The sequence below is a fragment of the Tauraco erythrolophus genome, chromosome Z (assembly GCF_009769465.1).
Source record: "Tauraco erythrolophus isolate bTauEry1 chromosome Z, bTauEry1.pri, whole genome shotgun sequence".
Classification (NCBI taxonomy): Eukaryota; Metazoa; Chordata; class Aves; order Musophagiformes; family Musophagidae; genus Tauraco; species Tauraco erythrolophus.
Window position 1 is genome coordinate 11,750,357 of NC_141496.1, and position 18,863 is coordinate 11,769,219.

Sequence of the window (18,863 nt, forward strand, 5' to 3'; positions counted from 1 at the left end):
AGACGTGATTTCACCGCCGCGGGGAGGGAGCACGGCCAAGGGACGGGCTCTGCTCGCCCCGACGGCACCCGGCTCGCTTGCTGGGGCGTTAGTCATTTAGGCCATGGCTGGGGACAGGGTGTGCCCGGGCTACCCATGAGCCATGGGGATGGGTGCTCAGCTCGCTTTTGGGATGCTGCCAGGGAAAAGGGGAAGGGATGGGGGCAGGGATGGATGGGGACACTTCTGGGCTCGCAGCCCACTGTCCTCTCCTTGCTGCCCTGGAGAGGGGGCAGAGGGCAGCGGTGAAGCCAGATGTGCACCAGGCATCTCCAGCTGAGGAGATGGGTCCAGGACAGGGCCACCTTTGCCATGCTGATGCCTGCGGCTGCTTCCCAACCTCCTGGAGTGATTTTTCAGATCTGAGCATGGCAGCACGGAGGCAGAGGAGGTGCTGCCTCTGCGGGGATGCAGCATCCCACTTTAGGACTGGATTTGGGGAGATGTCCCAAGGACAGGGCTTCTGCAGATGTTTGCGGGTTGCCAGGGATGGGGGAAGACCCCAACGTGCTCAGGAGCCACATGAGACCCTGCCGTGGCCCCTTGCTCCGCACCGGAGGTGTTGGGTGCCCAGGGCTAATTTTAAACCTCGGCCAGAACACGGTCCCACTTGTTCTGCCTCCGGTGGGCAGGCAGGGAGAGGCTGGGCAGTGAAATACCGGCAGTGCTGCCGTGTGGCTGCTGCCAAGCAGCTGGGGCTGGGCAGCCTTGCCTGCAGGAAGGCAGGGCAGCGGGCAGGGGAAGGCAGGGAGCTGCGGGAGCGGGGTGGGGGGGGGGGGGGGGGAGTGGAGGAAGGGATGTGCAGGAGTGGGTTTTCCAGAAGCGCCAGCTGCAATTTTAACCCAGTGTGGGTGGCTGCAGAAGGGGGGCCTCCCAAATTCCCAAATTTGCCCCCACTTGAAAGGGCTGGGCTTCACCCCATGAGGGTTGGGGTCTCGCCGGCAGCACCCTGGTCCTTGGGCCAGCCAGGGGTGGCTGGGGGGGCTGCGGGAAGGGGGAGCTGCTCGTGCTGCCGGCCAGGTGCCGAGCATGCCGGGAGAGGGGAAAGCCTCCGAGACTCGTTCTGAAACAAGGCTGCCCTTTTATTCTCCTTTATGACTGCATTTTAATATCCACAAACACCCCTCCCTCCCCCGGCTGCTGCCAGCAGAGCCTGTATCGCCTGTGCTTGGCCTGCCGAGAAACCCCGACCAAACCCTGGGCCCCAGCGCGGGGGAGAGGATTATTTTTCCCCCCTCATTTTTTTTTTTTTTAATATATGTTTTCTATAGCTCTGATTAGACGGGCTTGAGCCCTGGCCAAGGCAAACACACCTGGGGGAGCTTTGCCTTACAGACCCCATCTGCTGTGTCGGGGGCTCTGCTCCCCACACAGCCACTGCCTGGCCCCTTTATAGGGGAGGGGGCTGCGGGCGGGGGGGGTAGGACCGCTCCTGCGCCAAGCCACAGAGCAGCCTCCGCACAGGAGGAGAGCCCGGCGAGGCGGCGCGGGGAGATGGTGCAGAGGCAGCAGGGGCGCCCGGCAGAGCCCCATCCCACGGCAAGACCTCCGTCCGGCGTGGAGCTGAGGTATCTCCCCCACCCCACCGATGCTGTTTTGGTGGCACGGGGCTGTGCACCCACTGGGGTGGGATGCTGTGGGCTTGGGGTGCAGTGGGTACCAGAGAGATTTTGCTCTCCTGGACTGAGAGCATGGGTGCATCAAGGGGTTGCAGCCCCCAAAATCTGCTTATGCCTGGTGGGGTAGGACAGAGGGGCTCCCCAGCGTATCCAGGTGTGTGTCAGGCTGTGGGACCACCTACCCAGTGACAGCCATCTGGGGACCGTTCGGGAAAGCAAGCAGGGGACATCAGCGTGCCAGGCCACCACAATGGCTTGCATTGACAGCCAAATACACGCTGGGCTGAGCTTCGGGTGCTTCTTCCCATGACTGCGGGCTTTCTTGTGGGGCTTTTCAGCTGGGCTTTTCTCCCTCTGGTTATTTCAGGGGCCACCCTGAAGCCCCCACTGCCAGTAGGCTGAGCAGCACCAGCACCCACATGCTGGGGTCCGGTGGGTCCCCCACCACATCTGTGCCTGTCTGGAGCCAAGGGAGCTCTTGGGGCGTCTCTGTTTGCCCACGTTGCAGTCTCACCTCTTTTGGGGCTGGGCTACACACCCTGACTGTGTTAAGTGGGCCAGGGAGCAGCACCCTTGGGTGGCACCCATCGCCACAGCTCATCCCAGAGGATGTTTCCTCCTCCACATGCTGTTTCCCAGGGATGTGCAGGGGACAGCACTGTACCCCCCCCACCCCCTGCTGCAGCACACCATCCCCTCCTGCTCCATCGGCCCAAGCAGCGAGCGGGCAGCACTGATCAGGCAGCACTGCTGCAAACTGCCCTCCTGGTGCCGGGATGCCACTGACGGCTCCTCCGAGGAGCTCCAGCAGCCTCTTCGCCCTCCACCCGCCCCAGCTGGTGGAGCAGAGATGCCTGCAAAGGGAAATGCCAGGTGTTTTGGGATGCACCCACCCCAGTGCACCCAAGCCCTGTGCACCAGCATTGCCATTTCGGGGCAATAATAACTGTAGCAGCAGAATAAAATATAAAAAGCAGAATCTGGCCTCACCAGGACCCTCTGGCTCTGGACTGGGCTAGGGGGGGTTGTACAGGCTGGGATGTGCCTCCATCCTCCTCCAGCAAGTGTGCTGGACTGGAGGGTTTCCCTGTGCATGGGGGGATTCTGGGACACGGCGGCTACTGGACCTTGGAGCCTCTGGCCGGATACAGGGCTGTGCAGAGGGCAGCTTGGAATAGTGTTTCACGAAGGATTTTGGAGCTGCCTTGGCCTCCAGTCAGAGCAGGCTGCAACGGGAACATTTCGAAATCCTTTTGGACAAGGAAAATTCCACGGGCAGCCCCCCTCCTGAGAAAGTTTGGGATGGCTGAAATGTTTGGAGTGAGAGGCTGCTTGCTTTTGTTTACTCTGAACTATAACATTGGAGGGGGGGGCGGGGGGAAACCCAAAAGGAAGAAAAGGAGACAATAGGAGCCCATAAACAGCGCTGGCCCCGAGCGGGGTCTCTCAGCATCATGGAAGGCGATGTGTCAGCACGCTCACTGCCTTACCCTTCTTCTCCCCCCAGCTCGCCCACAATCGCACTGTTCTTTCAGTGGTTTGGTTTTTTTTTCCCCCAACAGAAAATGAGCCAGTGGGTGTTTTTCCAACCTTCTCAACTCAGGCAGGACACAGCCCCCATCCCCTGGCCCTGCACGGCAGCCCCCAGCCTCAGCAGTAGGCTCCTGCCCCAGCTATTCCGCACTTCTTGCCGCTTCTCTGTCTCTCCATCCAGCTTGGGGGCTGCCATCCGATTGACCTGCGTGAGCTGGGGGGCACAGATGTGAGGCGCTCCCTCCACCTCCATCCCTGCTGTGTGCCTCACATCCTGCTGCATCCCCTGCGCTGCCTCCCCTTAGCAAAGCACAGCAGCAGGGTTGTCTCCAAGCTTGGAGAGGACATACTGTGGTTGTCTCACTGAATACCAGAGCCTGGCACCGGCATCTCCATGTCGCGCATTGCTGGGGGTCTGCAACTGCCATCGTCCACCCCAGGCAGGGATACTGCTGGTGGGGTGCAAAGGGTTAACGGGCCACCCTGTGGTGGTGGCTTTATTTATCCGCCCAGGTGGCCCTTAATGGCATCTGAAATCCCTCTCTGGCCCAAAAGGGATTTTGTTTTGCGAAAGGAGTGACAGCAAATTGCTAGCTGGGGGAGCGTTTGTGGTGCAGTACGGTGAGCTGTTTATTTTGGCCCTGCCGCCCTGCAGCGTTTTGGCTGACCCAGGCGCCTTCGTGCCTCGGGGATGGAGCTGAGCCTGATGGCTCCCAGGCACCAGCCAGCTTTGGAGCATGGGGAGGGATGGAGGGAGGAATGGGCAGGGGAATGCTGTGGGGCCCCTCTCCTGCTCAGTGTTCCCAGATCCAGGCTGGAGTTCATCCAGAGCATCAGAAGGAGCTGGGCTTGCATGGGGCACTCACATATACATATATATGTCCATGCCCTATGTCTATGGATGCATATGCTCTTGTAACAGCTCCAAGTCCAGCTTATGGGGGGAGTTTGTTCTGGGGGATGCAAACACTACTGGGGGGCTGAAATGCTGGGGTGCAGGATGGTACCCAGCTGCCTCATTATGCCAGGAGCTATGGGTTCACCAAAATCTCTGCCAGGCTGGGCTGAGCCCTGGATCAGAAAAATATCCTAAATCCTAAAATGTTCCTGGGACAGGAAAAGCCTTTCCCACCCTGCTCTAATCACAGGGTGGCCCAGCTCCCTGCCGGCGGGTCCCACCCTTGTCCCAGGATCCAGCACCATGCCCGTCCCCGTCCCATGACCCTGTGCTGAGGACCCTGGGGACACAGCACCCCCACAACTCCGTCCCTCCATCCTAAAAATAATCTTCTGGCTATAGCACCGGTGGGTTTCTTTACAGCCCGGAGATTATTTTTAGGAAGTTCTCTGGCGCGTGACTTCGAGGGGAAAGCTTGGGGATGGGGATGGAGAAGGGAGGACCCCCTCTCTCCCCCCTCCGAATACAATGTTGCCAGCTGGCATGGCGTCAGGGCTGCTGGCTGCTAACAGAGCCCTCCCTGTTTCGGCCCTTGCCGATGCCTCCGGTTACAACCGGGAGTCAGAGACTTCTCCTTCCCATGGGATGGAGCAGGGGAGGGCGGAAATCAGGGCGTTGGAGTGGGAGTTTTCCTGCTGGGACAGGAGAAGAGCCTGACCTCCACGAAGTTACCACCATGCCGAGGTGCGGGATATCCCCCCAGCCCTCCAGCACCAGGTCCTGCTAGCGGCCACCAGCCTCGCGGAGGAGAGAGGTGACCCTCAGGATGTGGAGGGGGCTGGGGCTTGGCTTTGGACACCAGTGGGGCTGTGGTTGGCATCGCCAGGGCATGTCTGGGGGGTTGATCGGGTTTGGATGGAGATGCACGTTGTACCTGGCTGTGGAGATGAACTGGTTCCCTGGGCAGCAGTGGGGTTAACCCTCTGTTTGGGCTGAGGTGGGGTTAACTCCGCTTCTGGGCTGCATGGGGTTTAGCCCCGCATTTGAACTGTGCTGGGGTTAACCATGTGTTCGGGATGAGCTGGAGTTTAACCCTGAGCTGGGCTGAACTGGGGTTAACCCCACTGCTGGGCTGCATTGGCTCTGGCCCCCATTTGGACTGCGTAACCCCATCTTTGGGCTGAGCTGGGGTTAACCCCACACGAGAGCTGCGCCGAGTTTAACCCCACTCTTGGACTGCATGACCTCATTTTTGGGCTGTGCTGGGTTTAACCCTACATTTTGGCTGAGCTGGATTTAACCCCAGTCCTGGGCTGAGCTGGATTTGACCAGGCACTTGAACTGCACTGGATTTAACCCCAAGTTTGGACTCTGCTGCATTTAATCCCGCTCTTGGGCTAAACTGGGTTTAATCCCACTCCTGAGCTAAACAGGATTTAATCCTTCTCCTGGGCCGTGTCAGGTATCATACAGGGTTTAGCCCCATGTTCAGGCTGCGTAGAGCTTATCGGACTGCGCCGGCCTGGCAGGGAAAGGCTGCAGCTGGTTTTACTGGTTTAACGGGGGTAATTCCAGCAGCTGGTGCTGGGGTTGCTCCAGGTGCAGTTGTGCATGTGTAGGTGCTGACTCGACTCAGCTCAGCCTGGTGTGTTGTCCCTCCAGCACCCTTGGGGGCCTGTGGGTGCTCAGCACCCCACCGAAGGGGTGCAGAGGAAAGCAGCCCTTTTTGAGGTCCCCCAGGCACCAGAGGGGCTGGAGATAGCGAGCCAGGGTCTCTCCCCTTAGCCTCAGGGAGCATCACCCTGGCAGTGCCCAGAGTGGGCGAGGAGTTGCCCCTGGGTGCTCCTGGTGGTCCTGGGGACTGTGCATGGCCCTGGTCACTCTGGAGGTGGTGGAGGATGTGCTTCTCTCCCTGCCAGCACCCATTGCTGGGCCTTCTCTGGGCATGCTGCAGCTGGGAGAGTGCCAGTGGCATTTAGGGGACAGGGGTGGCTGGTTGCAGGGGGCCATATCAGCAGAGGGTTTGATGCTCGCCCTGCCCCGAAGGTGTGTCTTGATGCAATGATGATGGAAGTCACCGATGCTGCAGAGGTGGGATGCTGCTGGGTTTCGGGGGCAGATCAGCAGCCGTGGGGATGGGCCCAGGCTATGCTGGGGCTTCTAAGAGTGAGGCACAGCACTTAGGTAGGGCTGCCAGGAGGAGGGGGGGATCAGCGAGGCAGTGTGCTCCCAACCCCGCAGGCAAGCAAAAAGAGGGAAATTCCTGCTGCTTCAAAACACTGCTGCCTTTGGCCACGGGATGGGTTTCCCACAGGAAGCACTGGCAGAGAGGAGGGTTTGGGGTGCGGGGCCGGGGATGCTCCTGGGGCTCAGGGGCAGGAGTGTATCTCCAGGGTGTTGGAGCCGAGCAGTGTCAGACATCGCCTGTTGCAGAGTGGCTTTTTGCAAGCGGGTGACTCTGGCAGGGACCAGGACGCGGTGGGCAGAACTGCCAACCGCTCTTGTATTTGCCACATCTCCATTGCAACGATGCTGCCTCGGACCACCCCGAGGTGAGGTTAGGAGGCACCTCAACTTTCTGTGCTTGGTGGGGAGCGTCCCGTATCTCCCCACTGCCATCTTCAGCCCTGTGGCATGGCATCGTCTGCTTGTGTCCCCCGCTGCCACCCCAGCTCTGCATGCATCTCATTCTCTTTGAAGACCAACTTCAAATGAAGTAAACCACCAGAAAAAAACAAAAAACAACAAACCGAAACCCACTGTCTTTCAAAGTGCCTAGCATAATGGAAAGTTGGCCTCCCCCAGGAATCCGCACCGGGCTTTGCCAGGCCACAGTGGGGCATGGCACAGAGCGACTGTGCCAGGGGGACTGTCACACCCCACAGGAGCATCAGTGCCAGTGCACATGGCTGTGATTTGCAGGGCGGGGGGTTCAGCTTGTGGTGTTTCGGTTTGGATGCAGGAAAGGGCTCACTGCAGGATTTCTCCCTTCATCTCCTCAAGAACCTTTGGATGGGCTAAAGTGATGTTGGGCAGGACAGAGGGATCAGTGTGGGATGGAGGGTGGCACCTTGTGTTTCTGGCTCACACTCACAGGTGCCACACACAGCCTGGTCACAGTGGCTGTGCTGGTGACGAGAATGTCCCATGCCGAGGGAGCAGAGTGCAGCACTGCTGCCCTCCCTGCCGGGGCCAAGCCACAGCCCCAGGCTAGGCTGAGTCCGGCTGCCCTGGCCGTGGCCATGGGAGGTCACCCAGCCCCAAGAGCAGGCGGCAGACGTCTCCCAGCCTGGGATTAGCGTGCTGGGAAGAAGAAAAGCTCCAATTGTTCCCTCTGTCCCGGCTCAGCTCCAAGGCCACTGTGCTGGGGACTCCCTGTCCCCAGGATATGTCACCGCCAGTGCAAGCATAGAGGGATGCTTTTTCCGTCTGTGTGCCCGTCCGTGGAGGTGCAGAGTTGCTGAGGAAGGTGGTCTGGCAATGCACATGCATGTGCGTTCATTTGCACGTCTGTTTTCCTCTCGGTGAGGGGGTTTGGTTGCAGAAAGTCAGAGGATACGTTCTGGGCAGGCTGTTTTGCAGTTGTGCCTGGCCCGGAGCGCCTGGCGCCCTGCCATGCCGCCACACCCAGAGAGGGCAAGGGCTCCGGGTCTTCCCCTGCTCTGCGGCTCCTTCCCCTTTTGTTTGTGGCCTTCGGGCAGACGAGGAAGGGCTTGCCCTGTTTCTTCCCTCTGCGGTGATGCTCAGCTGTGGCTAGCTTTTGGCAATGCTCAGGCATTGCTAAGCCAATGTGCATGTCTGAGGGGGGCTCAGTGCACCACTGGCAGGGGTGGGCAGCTGCCCAGCAGAGCCCGTCCGAGGCAGGGGAGCTTATGGGGTGCTGGAGTGAGGATGAGGAGTGCTGGGGAGCCTTGGAACAGAGGGTGCTGGAGGTGGGAGAATGCGGGGTGGCCCTCAGGGTGAGCAGTGGGGGATCACTGAGGGTTCACCATGGAGATCAGGGGCTGGGATGCAGCTGAGGATGCCCTCTGCCACCACATAGGGGTCTGGGGGACCTCTGGGTCTGTGGGCATTGCTACCCACAGCCAGGCTGGCTAGGCAGGGCTTGTGCCATTCACCAGGGGCATTAGCAGAAGCTGGCTGCAAATCGTGCGGTGCCCCCAGCTCCTCCCTTGTCCGTGCAGGGAAATATGCTTTTCAGCATCCTGGCTACAGGATCGTTTTGCAGGCTGGCCTTGAACCAAACAGCAGCACTGAGACCTAGCAAGCTCGTGTCACCAGTGAGCCAGCACCCAGAGCGTATCCCGCTACCACGGAGGGCCATGGTGGGTGGTGGGAGCAGCAGCTCTGCCTTCACCCTCAGTTTGCACGAAAACCCAGGGTGGTCAGGAGAAGAAATGATTTTCTTTTAAAACTATTTTTGTCTCTCCACACTAACACACTCTCCTTTCTCCCTGACCCCCCCAGCACCATCCCCTTGACTCTGACTCACGTGGTGTTTGGAGTTATTTTCAGTTGCTGCTTTTAAGTGTATTTTAAGTCTTTTTTTTTTTTTCCCGTCACCAAAATATTTTACTTTCAGGCCGAATGTTCCCAGTCAGTTACCAGCATAGTTTTGGCAGAGACCTTTTAACTGATGTTTCTTGGGAACTTTTCTGCGGGTGGTTTGGTAGGAAAAGCTTATGACAGTCTCATGAAATTATTTTTGTCCGGGGCTTGCATTTCAGGCTGCCTGGCGTGTTCAGGATGGGGCCGATGCAGGGTGCCTTGCACCTTCCCCCCTGCACTCGCTGGGTTGCAGCACATCACCTTGCGACTCCCGTTCCCATCCCCGCACTGTTTGGTCTGCAGCAAATGAACCAGCAGCTGCTCTGGAGTGCCTTTGCAGGGCTGGAGCATCCCCTCCATGCAGACCTGGATGACAGAGGGGGACGCGGACCAACGCCTGTGAGCTGCAGCCTGCACTCGGGGCTGGCAGGGAGCTCGCTGCCCCCCTGCCCTCAGACCCTGCCCACCTGCAGCTGGGAGCAGAGCCTGACAATATGGCTGTAAATAAACAGGGCTGCCCATTTCTGAGAGGTAGGCGGGGAGGTCTTCCAGGAGAAGGGATTCAGCGGTCTGTGGCTGCTGGGGTGCTGGCGGGGCTGCTGATAGGGACAGCATGATGATGCTGTGATGCTGGCCAGGACAAACGATCTTGGGGAATGCTGGCTGGCACAGACAGAGTGATGCTGGCTGGGATGGACAGGGTGATGCTGGCTAGGATGGATGCCTTAGGGTGATGCTGGCTGTGACACTGGCTGGCACAGACAGGGCAATGCTGGTTGGATGGACAGGGTGATGCTGGCTGATATGCGCAGAACAATGTAGGCTGTGATGGACACCTCAGGGCGATGCTGGCTGGGATGGAGGGGGCAATGCTGGCCAGCACAGACAGGGCAGTGCTGGCTGGGATGGACACCTTGGGGTGATACTGGCTGGCAGAGACAGGGCGGTGCTGCCTGGGATGCACACCTCGGAGTGATGCTGACTGGCACAGACAGGGTGATGCTGGCCACGCTGTAGTGGGAAGACTCGAGTCTGAGGCTGGAGTTGACACATGGAGATCTGGGTGCACATCACTGTCTCAGCATCCCCCTGATTTCTTGCCCCAGACCCAATGGTGGTCTCTGAGTGGAAGAGATTCCAAGGCTGTTCTACCTGGGTCCAGAGACCCCAGATGACCCAGAAGGGCACAGACCTGCACAGACCATCCCTGCAGCAGATGCAGGGATGGATAGTGATGTGGGACCCCCAGCCAGCCCCGCTCTCGGTGCAGTCTGGGCTGTCACAGACCTGCTCTCCCTGGCTCCATGAGCCTGTTCAGATCTAATCGCTGTCTCCTGCCATGTAAATACAGACCAGAATTTCTCCTCAATCCCTTCCTGCTCCAGCTGCACTGGCACAGGTCTCTGGACCACCCCGGGGCTGGGAGCCAGCCAGGGCTGCCGGCACAGGACTGCAATGGCAGAGAACCCTTAATCCCACCAACCTACACAGGCTTGAGCTCCTGGTCAGTGTTTGCCCTTTGCATCCCCCTTCCAGGCACAGGGACTCCTTGGCAGCCCGTGGCAGGGGCACAGACCCTGCCAGCTGTCCCGGCTGGGGTCCCAATAGTCCCTGTGCTGTCCCCAGCAGGACAGGGCAAGACAAGAGGGAGCTGTGGGGTGCGTGATCCTGCAGGGATGCTCTGGGGTGCGGTCCCCACTGGCCGCCTCATTGCAGGGGATAACTCCCTTCTCTCCCTGCTCTGCCTCCTCCAGATGCGCAGTTCCATCCCAGGCCTGGGCAGGGTGATGGTGTTGCTGGCAGCAGCCCTGGCGTCAGCCTCCCTTGCCGTCCCCGAGGGCTGGGGAGAGGAAGGTGAGTCCCTCACTGAGTCCCTCGCACAACCCCCCACATCGCAGCCATGGGGACACTGGGGGCACCCCATTCCCCCCCCGAGTTGGGCACAAAACTACCAGAATCAGGGCATACACGAAACGCAGCCCCACGGTGCTGGGTGTCCTCTGGCCAGCCCCAGCCGGACCCAGTCCTTCCCAGTCCCCTGTGGTGGTACCTGCACGAAGCAAGACCCCACAGCCAGCACCCAGCTCCCGGGTGGGTACAGCTGCAGGCTGCCCACGCCGCCCCCCAGCCCTGGCACGGGGTGCTAACACCCGTCCGGGGATGTGTGTGTCCCTCCAGGTGTGCAGTACGGACAGGTCGGGACAGACGTGACCCTGTCGTGCACCGGTGTCCACGCTGGGTAGGTCTTTTCCGTGCACGCTGGGAGATTTATCCAATGGGATGGTTTACGGAGTGGGCCTGGGGTGACCCCACAGTCGTCCTCCTCTAATGCAACCTGCCTGGTCTGTCCTTCTCAGCTCACCGGTGCAATGGAGACGGGCGGGTGCTGCGGCGCTGCCGGAGGATTCGGCCATCCGTCAGGGAGCCCTGGTGCTGCCGCACGCCGGCTTGGCCGCCTCGGGAACCTACAGCTGCCACAACGAGGACGGCAGCCTCCTGCACGCTGTGTCCCTGCGGCTGGGGTGTGAGTGGCGTGTCTGTGGGCTGGGGTATGAGGAGTGTGCGGCCCCACCGGGATGGGCCAGTGGTGCCCGCACCTTTGGCAGGGGCTTGCCAGGAGGGGACTTTGTGATGACACAGGGGTCCCTGTGTGCCTGGGCTGCAGGAGGGAGGACCCTCTGGCTGACTGTCACTTCCCCTCGGACCCCAGACCTGCCAGGGGTCCCCTTTGTGTCCTGCAGAGCATCCGACTATGAGAACTTCTCCTGCTCCTGGACCTCCAGCGTGGAGACCTTCCTCCCCACCAGATACGTCACCACCTACAGGTGATGTACCCCTACAGGACATGGGCTGGGGGATTCATGGAGTGAGCCCTGGCTCCTGGCCAAGGATAACCACCAAATTCTGCTGGCTGTTCAACCCACACCCTGGGTTCACCTCCTGCCCCGAAAACCAGGCTGCACCCAGAGCAGGTCATGTTTTGGGGTGAGCCTTACACCAAGCATTTGCTTGCTCCAAGACGGCCCCCAAGCAGCATTGAGGGGCCGGCATAGGCAGGCTCCCTCCCTACCGACAGCTCTGCCAGCACTGGAGGGGCTGTGAAAGAGAAGCAGGTCATCTGCAAGCTGCCAAGCGCTTCGGCATGCTTCAGGATGAAAGGAGCCCCGGCCGCATCGCTGCTTCTAATTATGCTGGCAGGCCAAATTCGTGGGCTGCTTTGAAGTCAGCCGGAGCTCATAAAGCGCAGCCGTGCCGAAAGCTGCAGGAGCAGGGGGCTGGGGGCTCGGCAGGCGGGGGGAAGCAGGAGGCTTTGGGGGCTGTAGGGCGAGGGCTAAGCCAGCTGCCAAAGAGCTTTGGTCAGCGTCCCTGTGCCTTTGCTGCAGCTACATGATGAACCCTGGGAGGGCAAGGGAGATCTTCTCAGGGGGACTCTCCCGAGCACCCCGCTGTCTCGTTCCCCTGGGACCCCCAGCTTCTGCTACCAGGCTGCTCGCTGGTGGGGCTGGGTGTGGTGTTAGCTCCATCCCCTGTGCCTGTGTGTGTCAGTGTGGGAGTGGAAGGCTGCCTGGGGTGCAGACACCCCTGTCCCTCCTCTGGGTCATGGTGGGATTGGCATCATGCTGTCCCCTCATCCTCACTGTCTGCTTTTCCATCTGTCTCCATGGCAGGAAGAAATCGCTGACGGGCGAAGAGAAGCGCAGGTACGACTGACTCCCACCCTGGTCCCACTCCCTGGGGACTGGCCTCCATCCCAAAGACTCTGCTGCTGTCCTCAGCGGGATCTCCGAGGCAAGGGCTGGGTGTCACCCCATGGAAGAATCAGCTCCTCAAGCCTGGGGCCTTGGGAGAAGGGTTTCCCCCAAGGAGTGACCTTCCCAGGAGGGACTGTGGGGCTGAGATGGGGGTCCCTTTGGCCACTTTCAGAGGGATATGCCAGAATCTGGAGGGATGAAGGCAGCTGCCTGGTCCGTAATGGGGGCTGCCACCTCCACTGACCTCTTGGTGTGGTGGAGGTGTCCCTGCATGACACCTCTGTGGCACTGGGAAACTATGTGTGATGGGTGGGGGGGACATGTCACTGCCTCACTCTTCTGTCTGCAGGAACAAGAACGGACACATGGGGCCGTGCCTGCAGGATCTGTCCCGGCCTGGCACCTGCACCGTCCATGGGTCGGAGTTCTGGAGCTCCTACCGCCTGAACATCACCGAAGTGAACCCGCTGGGATCCAGCTTCCGCCTCCTTGACGTCACCATGCAGGCCATCAGTGAGTCCCCATCCATCTGTCTGTCCATCCCCGTGTCTGTTCATCCCCTGGGCATCCAGCCCTGGGTGCCGATGGGGAGCCCAGCACCTCTCTGCATGGCCATCCGGTGTGATGAGGGCTCCCTGTCCTCTCCCTCGCAGTTAAGCCGGACCCTCCAGAGGGCTTGGTGGTGGAGCCTATCCCCTTGGCCCCACGGCGGCTCCACGTGAGCTGGAAGTACCCTTCCTCCTGGCCCAAGGAGCCACACTTCCAGCTCAGGTTTCGGCTCCAGTACCGGCCCGTCATCCACCGCTCCTGGTCCGTGGTAAGCGGTGGGAGAAGGGAGGCAAAGCCAGCATGGGAGCAGGGTGGGCACGGGGCCAGGGAGGGCAACAAGGGGTGCACCCTCCTACCCCACAGCTGCCCTCTGCCCGGTGCAGGTGGAGACAGTGAACCTCTCCGAGGTGATCACAGACGCCTTTGCTGGGCTGGAGCACGTGGTCCAAGTCAGTGCCAAGGATTTCCTGGATGCGGGGAACTGGAGCGAGTGGAGTGCCGAGGCTCGAGCGACGCCAGTCAGAGGTGCGAGGGGGACAGGCTGAAGCCCCCAGCGTCCCTCCCAGGTTGTGCCATCCCTTCTCAAAGACTTTCCAGACCCCTGAGCTGCCCCTCTCCATGCCCCTTTCCCATGGCACCCATTCTCCCAAATATCACCCAGAGCAAGCCCCAGCTCCTGAGGTCCTTTAAAGTTGACCCAAAAAGCCAGTCCCATGCACCATCCAAAAACTGACTCTGCAGTGAGAGGCAGAGCTGCAAGGGGCCAAAGCATCTCCCAGCCCCATGGCAGGCTGCAGCTGTGCTGCTGCCATTTGGGAATTACCCCCACATTCTCAGGGCAGAGTGGGGCTCCCATAGCACCAGTAGCACCCCGGGAGCACCCTCAGTCTCACAGGACCACTGGGGCACAGGAGCACTCTTCCTTGCTTCTCTCTGTGGGTCCCTGGGGTGCTGCCCATGCGTTTGGGTGAGTGTTTCCCATCCCCTCTATCCTTCCAGACCCAGTCACCGCAGCAAGTGGAGAAACCACTACAGACGCCAGCCTGGAGAGCCTGGCTGAGGAGCCCTCCCAGGCTCCCAACCCTGAGCCCATCAGTGAGTAAAGCCGGGGGCGATGGGCAGGAGTGGGGACTGCCCACAGGCAGCTGCCTGCCTGGGCAAACGTGTGGCTGAGAGTAATGGGAAGAGTCTCTTGCCCCATGCTGTGTGTGTCTGGGGTGCCCAGGAGCTTGCAGTAGGGTCCCCCGGGAGCTTTGGTATCCCTCGGCCATGACAGTCTCTCTGTCCCAGACCACAGTGACCCCCTGGAGAAGGTGGCTGTCCTAGTATCCCTGGGGATCTTTGCCTTCTTTGTCCTGGCTGCTGTTCTCGTCATCATTGTCCTCATCTGGTAGGTTGGGTTTTGAGAGGGAGGGGTCTGTGTGTTTGCTGTCCCAGTCCCACTTTGGCACCTGAACCCTCAGCATGGGGTGCCCTATGTTCCCCCAGCCCTGCTCTGGGGTCCCTGCCCAAACAGACTTGACCAGCTCCATAGGTGGTTTATGCTCCCCTTGCCCCCGTGCTCCATCAATGCCTCTTCCCAGTACACCCCACTGGCTGCGGTACTGCCCAGTCTGCCTGAGGTCCTTCTGATGAGCCCACATCCATGAAACCTTTCTGTGAATCCCCCAAAGATGCAGCTGCTGCTAACATTCCCACAAAGGCTCTTGCCTTACTGGGTATTCTCATGCTCCAGAGAGAGAGTCAGCACAGAGACCCCTCCATATGCCTTTTACCCCGGACACTGCCCACTGGTCCTGTCCTTGGGTCCCTTCTCATTGTGCCATGGCTGGGCTCTCCCTGCCATGCTGTGGTTCTGCTGTTGGTCCCTATCCCCGTCCCAGTCCTGCTCCATCTCGTGACCAGCTCCTGCTGTAGCCCTGGAGCTGACCTGCTGGAGCGGACAGGCACAGCTGGGCACAGCTGGGTGGGGATGCAGAGGGGGATCACCAGGGATGTGGGCAACCCTCCTCAGCCACCGCTGCTCTGTCCCCAGGCTCCGGGTGAGAAAACACGGCACGGACAAGACCAAACCCCACAACTTCTTGGTTGCTGCCACCCACTTGAAGGCACTGCCGAGTGAGTCGGGCTGCAGGGCGGGTAATAGGGGGAATGTGGGGGAAGGAGTATTGGTGGGGGGAAGGGGGGGCGGGGCGGGAAGCAGGTCAATGCCTCTCTGACCCCCTGCCCTCTCTCTCGGCAGAGGCCCAGATCCTGTAGTGAGCCCTGGCTGATCCTCTCTCCCTGCACCCGCTCATCCACGCATGGGACTTGATGCCACTGCTGGCCTCCAAGGACCTCAGACTCCCAGGTCATCCCACGGCCGTGGACATTGCGGGAGCCCCCAGCACCGTGGGGGTTCAGGATGGACACTAAGGAGAGAGGCTCTACTCCCAGGACCTTTGAGCTGCCCGTGCCCACCAGAATCTGGCTGGAGGCACCTTGGACTCAGGGCGATGGGCCAGCCCCACCGCCAAGCACTGCTGAATATATGGGGATAAGACGCTGAGCCAGCCCCACTTCACTGCCAAGTGTCAAGGGGGACCGTGGGTGCAGGCTCCTGGGGTGCTGGGCATCAGTGAGCAGCTGATGGGCTCAGCACCCCGCACCAGCCACCAGCAGGCAGAAGGGAACCCCTCCATCCCTCTGCTCTTCTTCCGCGTGCTGTGGCTGGACGGAGCAGTGATGCCAATAAAGGGGGTAGCATTGGCACTGCCCAGGCAAGACCGCTTTGCAGATGGTGCTGGGAGAAGTGAGTGGCACCAGGTGAGATGCCAGTTTGGGGACGGTCCTTACAGGAGTTGCACAGGTAGCAGGGCTGGTCCGCAGACAGATCAGTCCCCTCCCCAGGTGCCTGGAGGGGCTGAGACCCTTGCCTGTTGTCCCCAGACCTATTGTGATTTCAGTGTAGCACCCAGGCCAGCCCTTGCTGAGTGTCAGAAGAGGATGCAGGCAGCTGCCTAGGATGTCTCACCAGCCCGACGGCGGGGACAGGACCTTCTGCACAGCCCCCCTCGATCAGCATGTGGCCCCGTCCCCGCACTTCGACCTGGCCCCTCTAATGGCTTCCATGTGTTGACACCTCCCGACCCCGGTGCTCAGCGCCAGCGGCCCAATGAGATCCAGATGGGGCTGGGTGGAAATTCAGACAGCCGCAGTGCAGGGAGCATGGGGAGCAGAGCCGGCGCGGGGTGGGTCCCTGCGTCTGCCCCACCAGGAATATGTGTCACTCCCAGCAGGGCTGCCCTTGAACCCAAACTGCAGAGGGATCTGGAGGGAGGGACCTCCCAGAAGGGTCCTCATGGGAACTGGGTTGGAGGGGACAGAGGCAGTGCAGTGTCCTTTGCAGTGTCTGTGTGCCACGGACCTCTCTGCCCCCGCTGGGTGCCCTTGCACTCGCACCCGGGGTGCTGGGGCATGGGGGCTGCCCATGCCAGTGCTTGGCTTTGGGGGTCCCAGCCCCTCTCTGTCCCTGGTGAGTGCACTCACCCTGTTGGGGGAGATGGGGTCAGCCCTCCATCTCCTGCGTGCTGCTGAGATGGCACCATCCTTGGGTGGTGGAGGGCTCTCCACGGACCACCTCCATCCGTGGAGGGCTCTCCATGAACCAAGTAAGACAAGTCACTGAGCTGGGGAGCTATGTGGGGTCAAATCTTGCCTGGGCTTCTGGACCCGATGGCCACATTCCCTCTCCCAGGTGATTCTCAGAACTTGCCAGCTCCAGCTGTGTCATGCTACCATCACCTGCTGGACTCTGATCTCCAGCATCCAACACAGTCAACACCCTTTCTGATATGTCACGGTCACCCTTGTCTCCCTTCCATCCCCAGAATGCCATGGGCAGCCATTTTCACTTGGAAACCTGCTCTTACCACCACCAGAACCCACTCCTCCACCACTATGGAGAGGATCAGGGCTGTGATTGTCAACAGGATGCTGTTGAACACGTATGACATCCATCCCATAACTTCAGCTCCAGCATTTGCAAATGGAGCTCAGTGATTTCCCAGCACCTGGTTCTGGTTTAGAGGCTGACGCCTGCTCAAGACGCAGGAGCACAACGGCCAGAAAATGGGAAAGCTTGTGACCCAGTGGCTCCAGCTCCTGGGTCCTGCCTGCTTGTAAACTCCAGAAAGCCCAGGCGTGCTCCAAATAGGACATTGCTGCTGGTCAGGGGGAGCAGAGACCCCTGGAGCCTTGCACATCTACAGGGCAATGTGTGTCTGCTCCGTGCAGGCAGGCGTGATGAGAGAGGCTGGGCAGAGGGGACCCAAAGCTGTGCTGTCCCCGTGTGCCAAGCAGTCTGTCCCCTTCCTTAGGCAGGACTGGACTGGCTAGACAGTGGGGACACCCAGTTCTGGTGACCAGGGCAGCCCAAGGGCAGGAGATGCATATCTGGTCCTCATCACTGCATACCACCACCCTCGGACCTGCAGGCTGGCCCCTCTCCTCTCTGATGGAAGCTTTAGAGATGGGACCTGCCAGCTATTTGGCAGCTGGAGATACCAAGAGGAGGCAAGAGCTGCCCACACTGCTGCGAAGCCCTGGCTACCTGCACCATGGCTGCTTGCTGGGACCCACCGTGGCTCAGCCCCCTGCCCCAAAAGCCTGTGGATGTGACACACAGGCAGCGGGGGCCCCAAGGAAGCAATAAGCCCAGTGCTTGGGGGGGCTAAAGACACTCAGTGCTGGATGCTGCCTGGGGGGAGGATGCCCTGGTGCTGAACGTTGGGGAGCAGAGGTCTCCTCCGGACCAGCGAAGATGGGAGGGGAGGGCTGGGGTGACTAGCAATCTGGGATAAAGGAGAGGGCTCCGAATGCCAAAGTCAACTTTGCTTTCAAGCCGTGGAGAAGAAAAACAGGAAGGGACCATGAGAGCAGTCTCAACACCAGCTCCTCCCTGTCCCACCGCGGGGCCAGGGCACTTCCTCCCGCTCTCGGGCACTTTGGTGGCTGACGCTGAGCGAGCAGGAGCCTTCCTGCTGCAGGCTGGAGCCCTGCCTGGACGCACCCTGCCCGGAGTAGGCAGAGGCACTTCCAAACTTGCCTTGCTGCTGTGTCCTACCGTCCTCAGGGCAGTTGATGGGCCAAGATTGCAGGGGGAAGCTGGTAAGAGCCAGGTCTCGGGATGCTGAGGCTGTGCCAGGTGGAAGCAGCCTGTGGGCTGCACGCATGGGGAGTGGGCAGAAGTGCAGGACAGCAGTGCCCGGGTCTTGCTGGGGCCCAAAATTTCCAGCAGGCAACGGCATGTGCCAGGGAAAGTCCCCAGGTCTGAGGTTCAGAAAGGTTCGTGTCCATGCTGCGTGTCTCTCTCCAGCACTGGTGGTCCCATCCGGATCATCTCTCAGGCAGGGGCTGGAGCGTGCCATCCACCCAGCTGTGTGCAAGGCCCGTTTGGGAAAGCAACAGCCTGGGCCAAAGGCATTGAGGCCAGCCACCGGTGGTGGACAGTTGTGCAGCAGTGCCTGGGTTGCTTGGCTGCCATAGACCCTGCCAAATATCTGGGCTGACCCTCAGGCTCAGTCTCCACCTCTCCCAGCCTCGATGCCAGGATCAGCCCGCATTTTGCAGGGAAGGAGGCGGGTTGCACAGGATGGTGAAGGAAAACAGTCTCACCTCTGACAGCGGCTCCTGATTCCTTCTCCACTGCATCCTGAGCCAAGGAAAGTAAAGCATCTCTGGCAGGTTGTGGAAGCCACAGGGGCACGAAATGGGTGTGTCACAAAGTGAGAGAGAAGGGAAAGCGTATGTTTACAGTCAGTGATTCAGCAGGAAGGAAAGGATGCACGTATTGAGGGAAGGAGCTTCAAGATGTATGGATGTATGGAGGGATGCATGGATTGACTGGTACAGGAAGGAAGGAATATGTGGATGGATGCATAAATG

The 18,863-nt window shown here is 60.2% G+C and overlaps 1 protein-coding gene across 1 annotated transcript; it reads left to right on the forward strand.

Moving 5' to 3' along the window:
• Positions 1-474: 474 nt before the first annotated feature.
• Positions 475-15,197, forward strand: IL11RA (interleukin 11 receptor subunit alpha). The gene is made up of 14 exons (XM_086629226.1): positions 475-510; positions 10,392-10,491; positions 10,816-10,876; positions 10,995-11,161; positions 11,348-11,462; positions 12,306-12,338; positions 12,739-12,902; positions 13,043-13,206; positions 13,322-13,463; positions 13,938-14,033; positions 14,229-14,328; positions 14,844-14,881; positions 14,970-15,077; positions 15,181-15,197. Exons 2-14 carry the CDS (start codon positions 10,392-10,394, stop codon positions 15,195-15,197), a joined length of 1,305 nt encoding a protein of 434 aa, XP_086485352.1. The 5' UTR covers positions 475-510.
• The last annotated feature ends 3,666 nt before the right edge of the window (positions 15,198-18,863 follow it).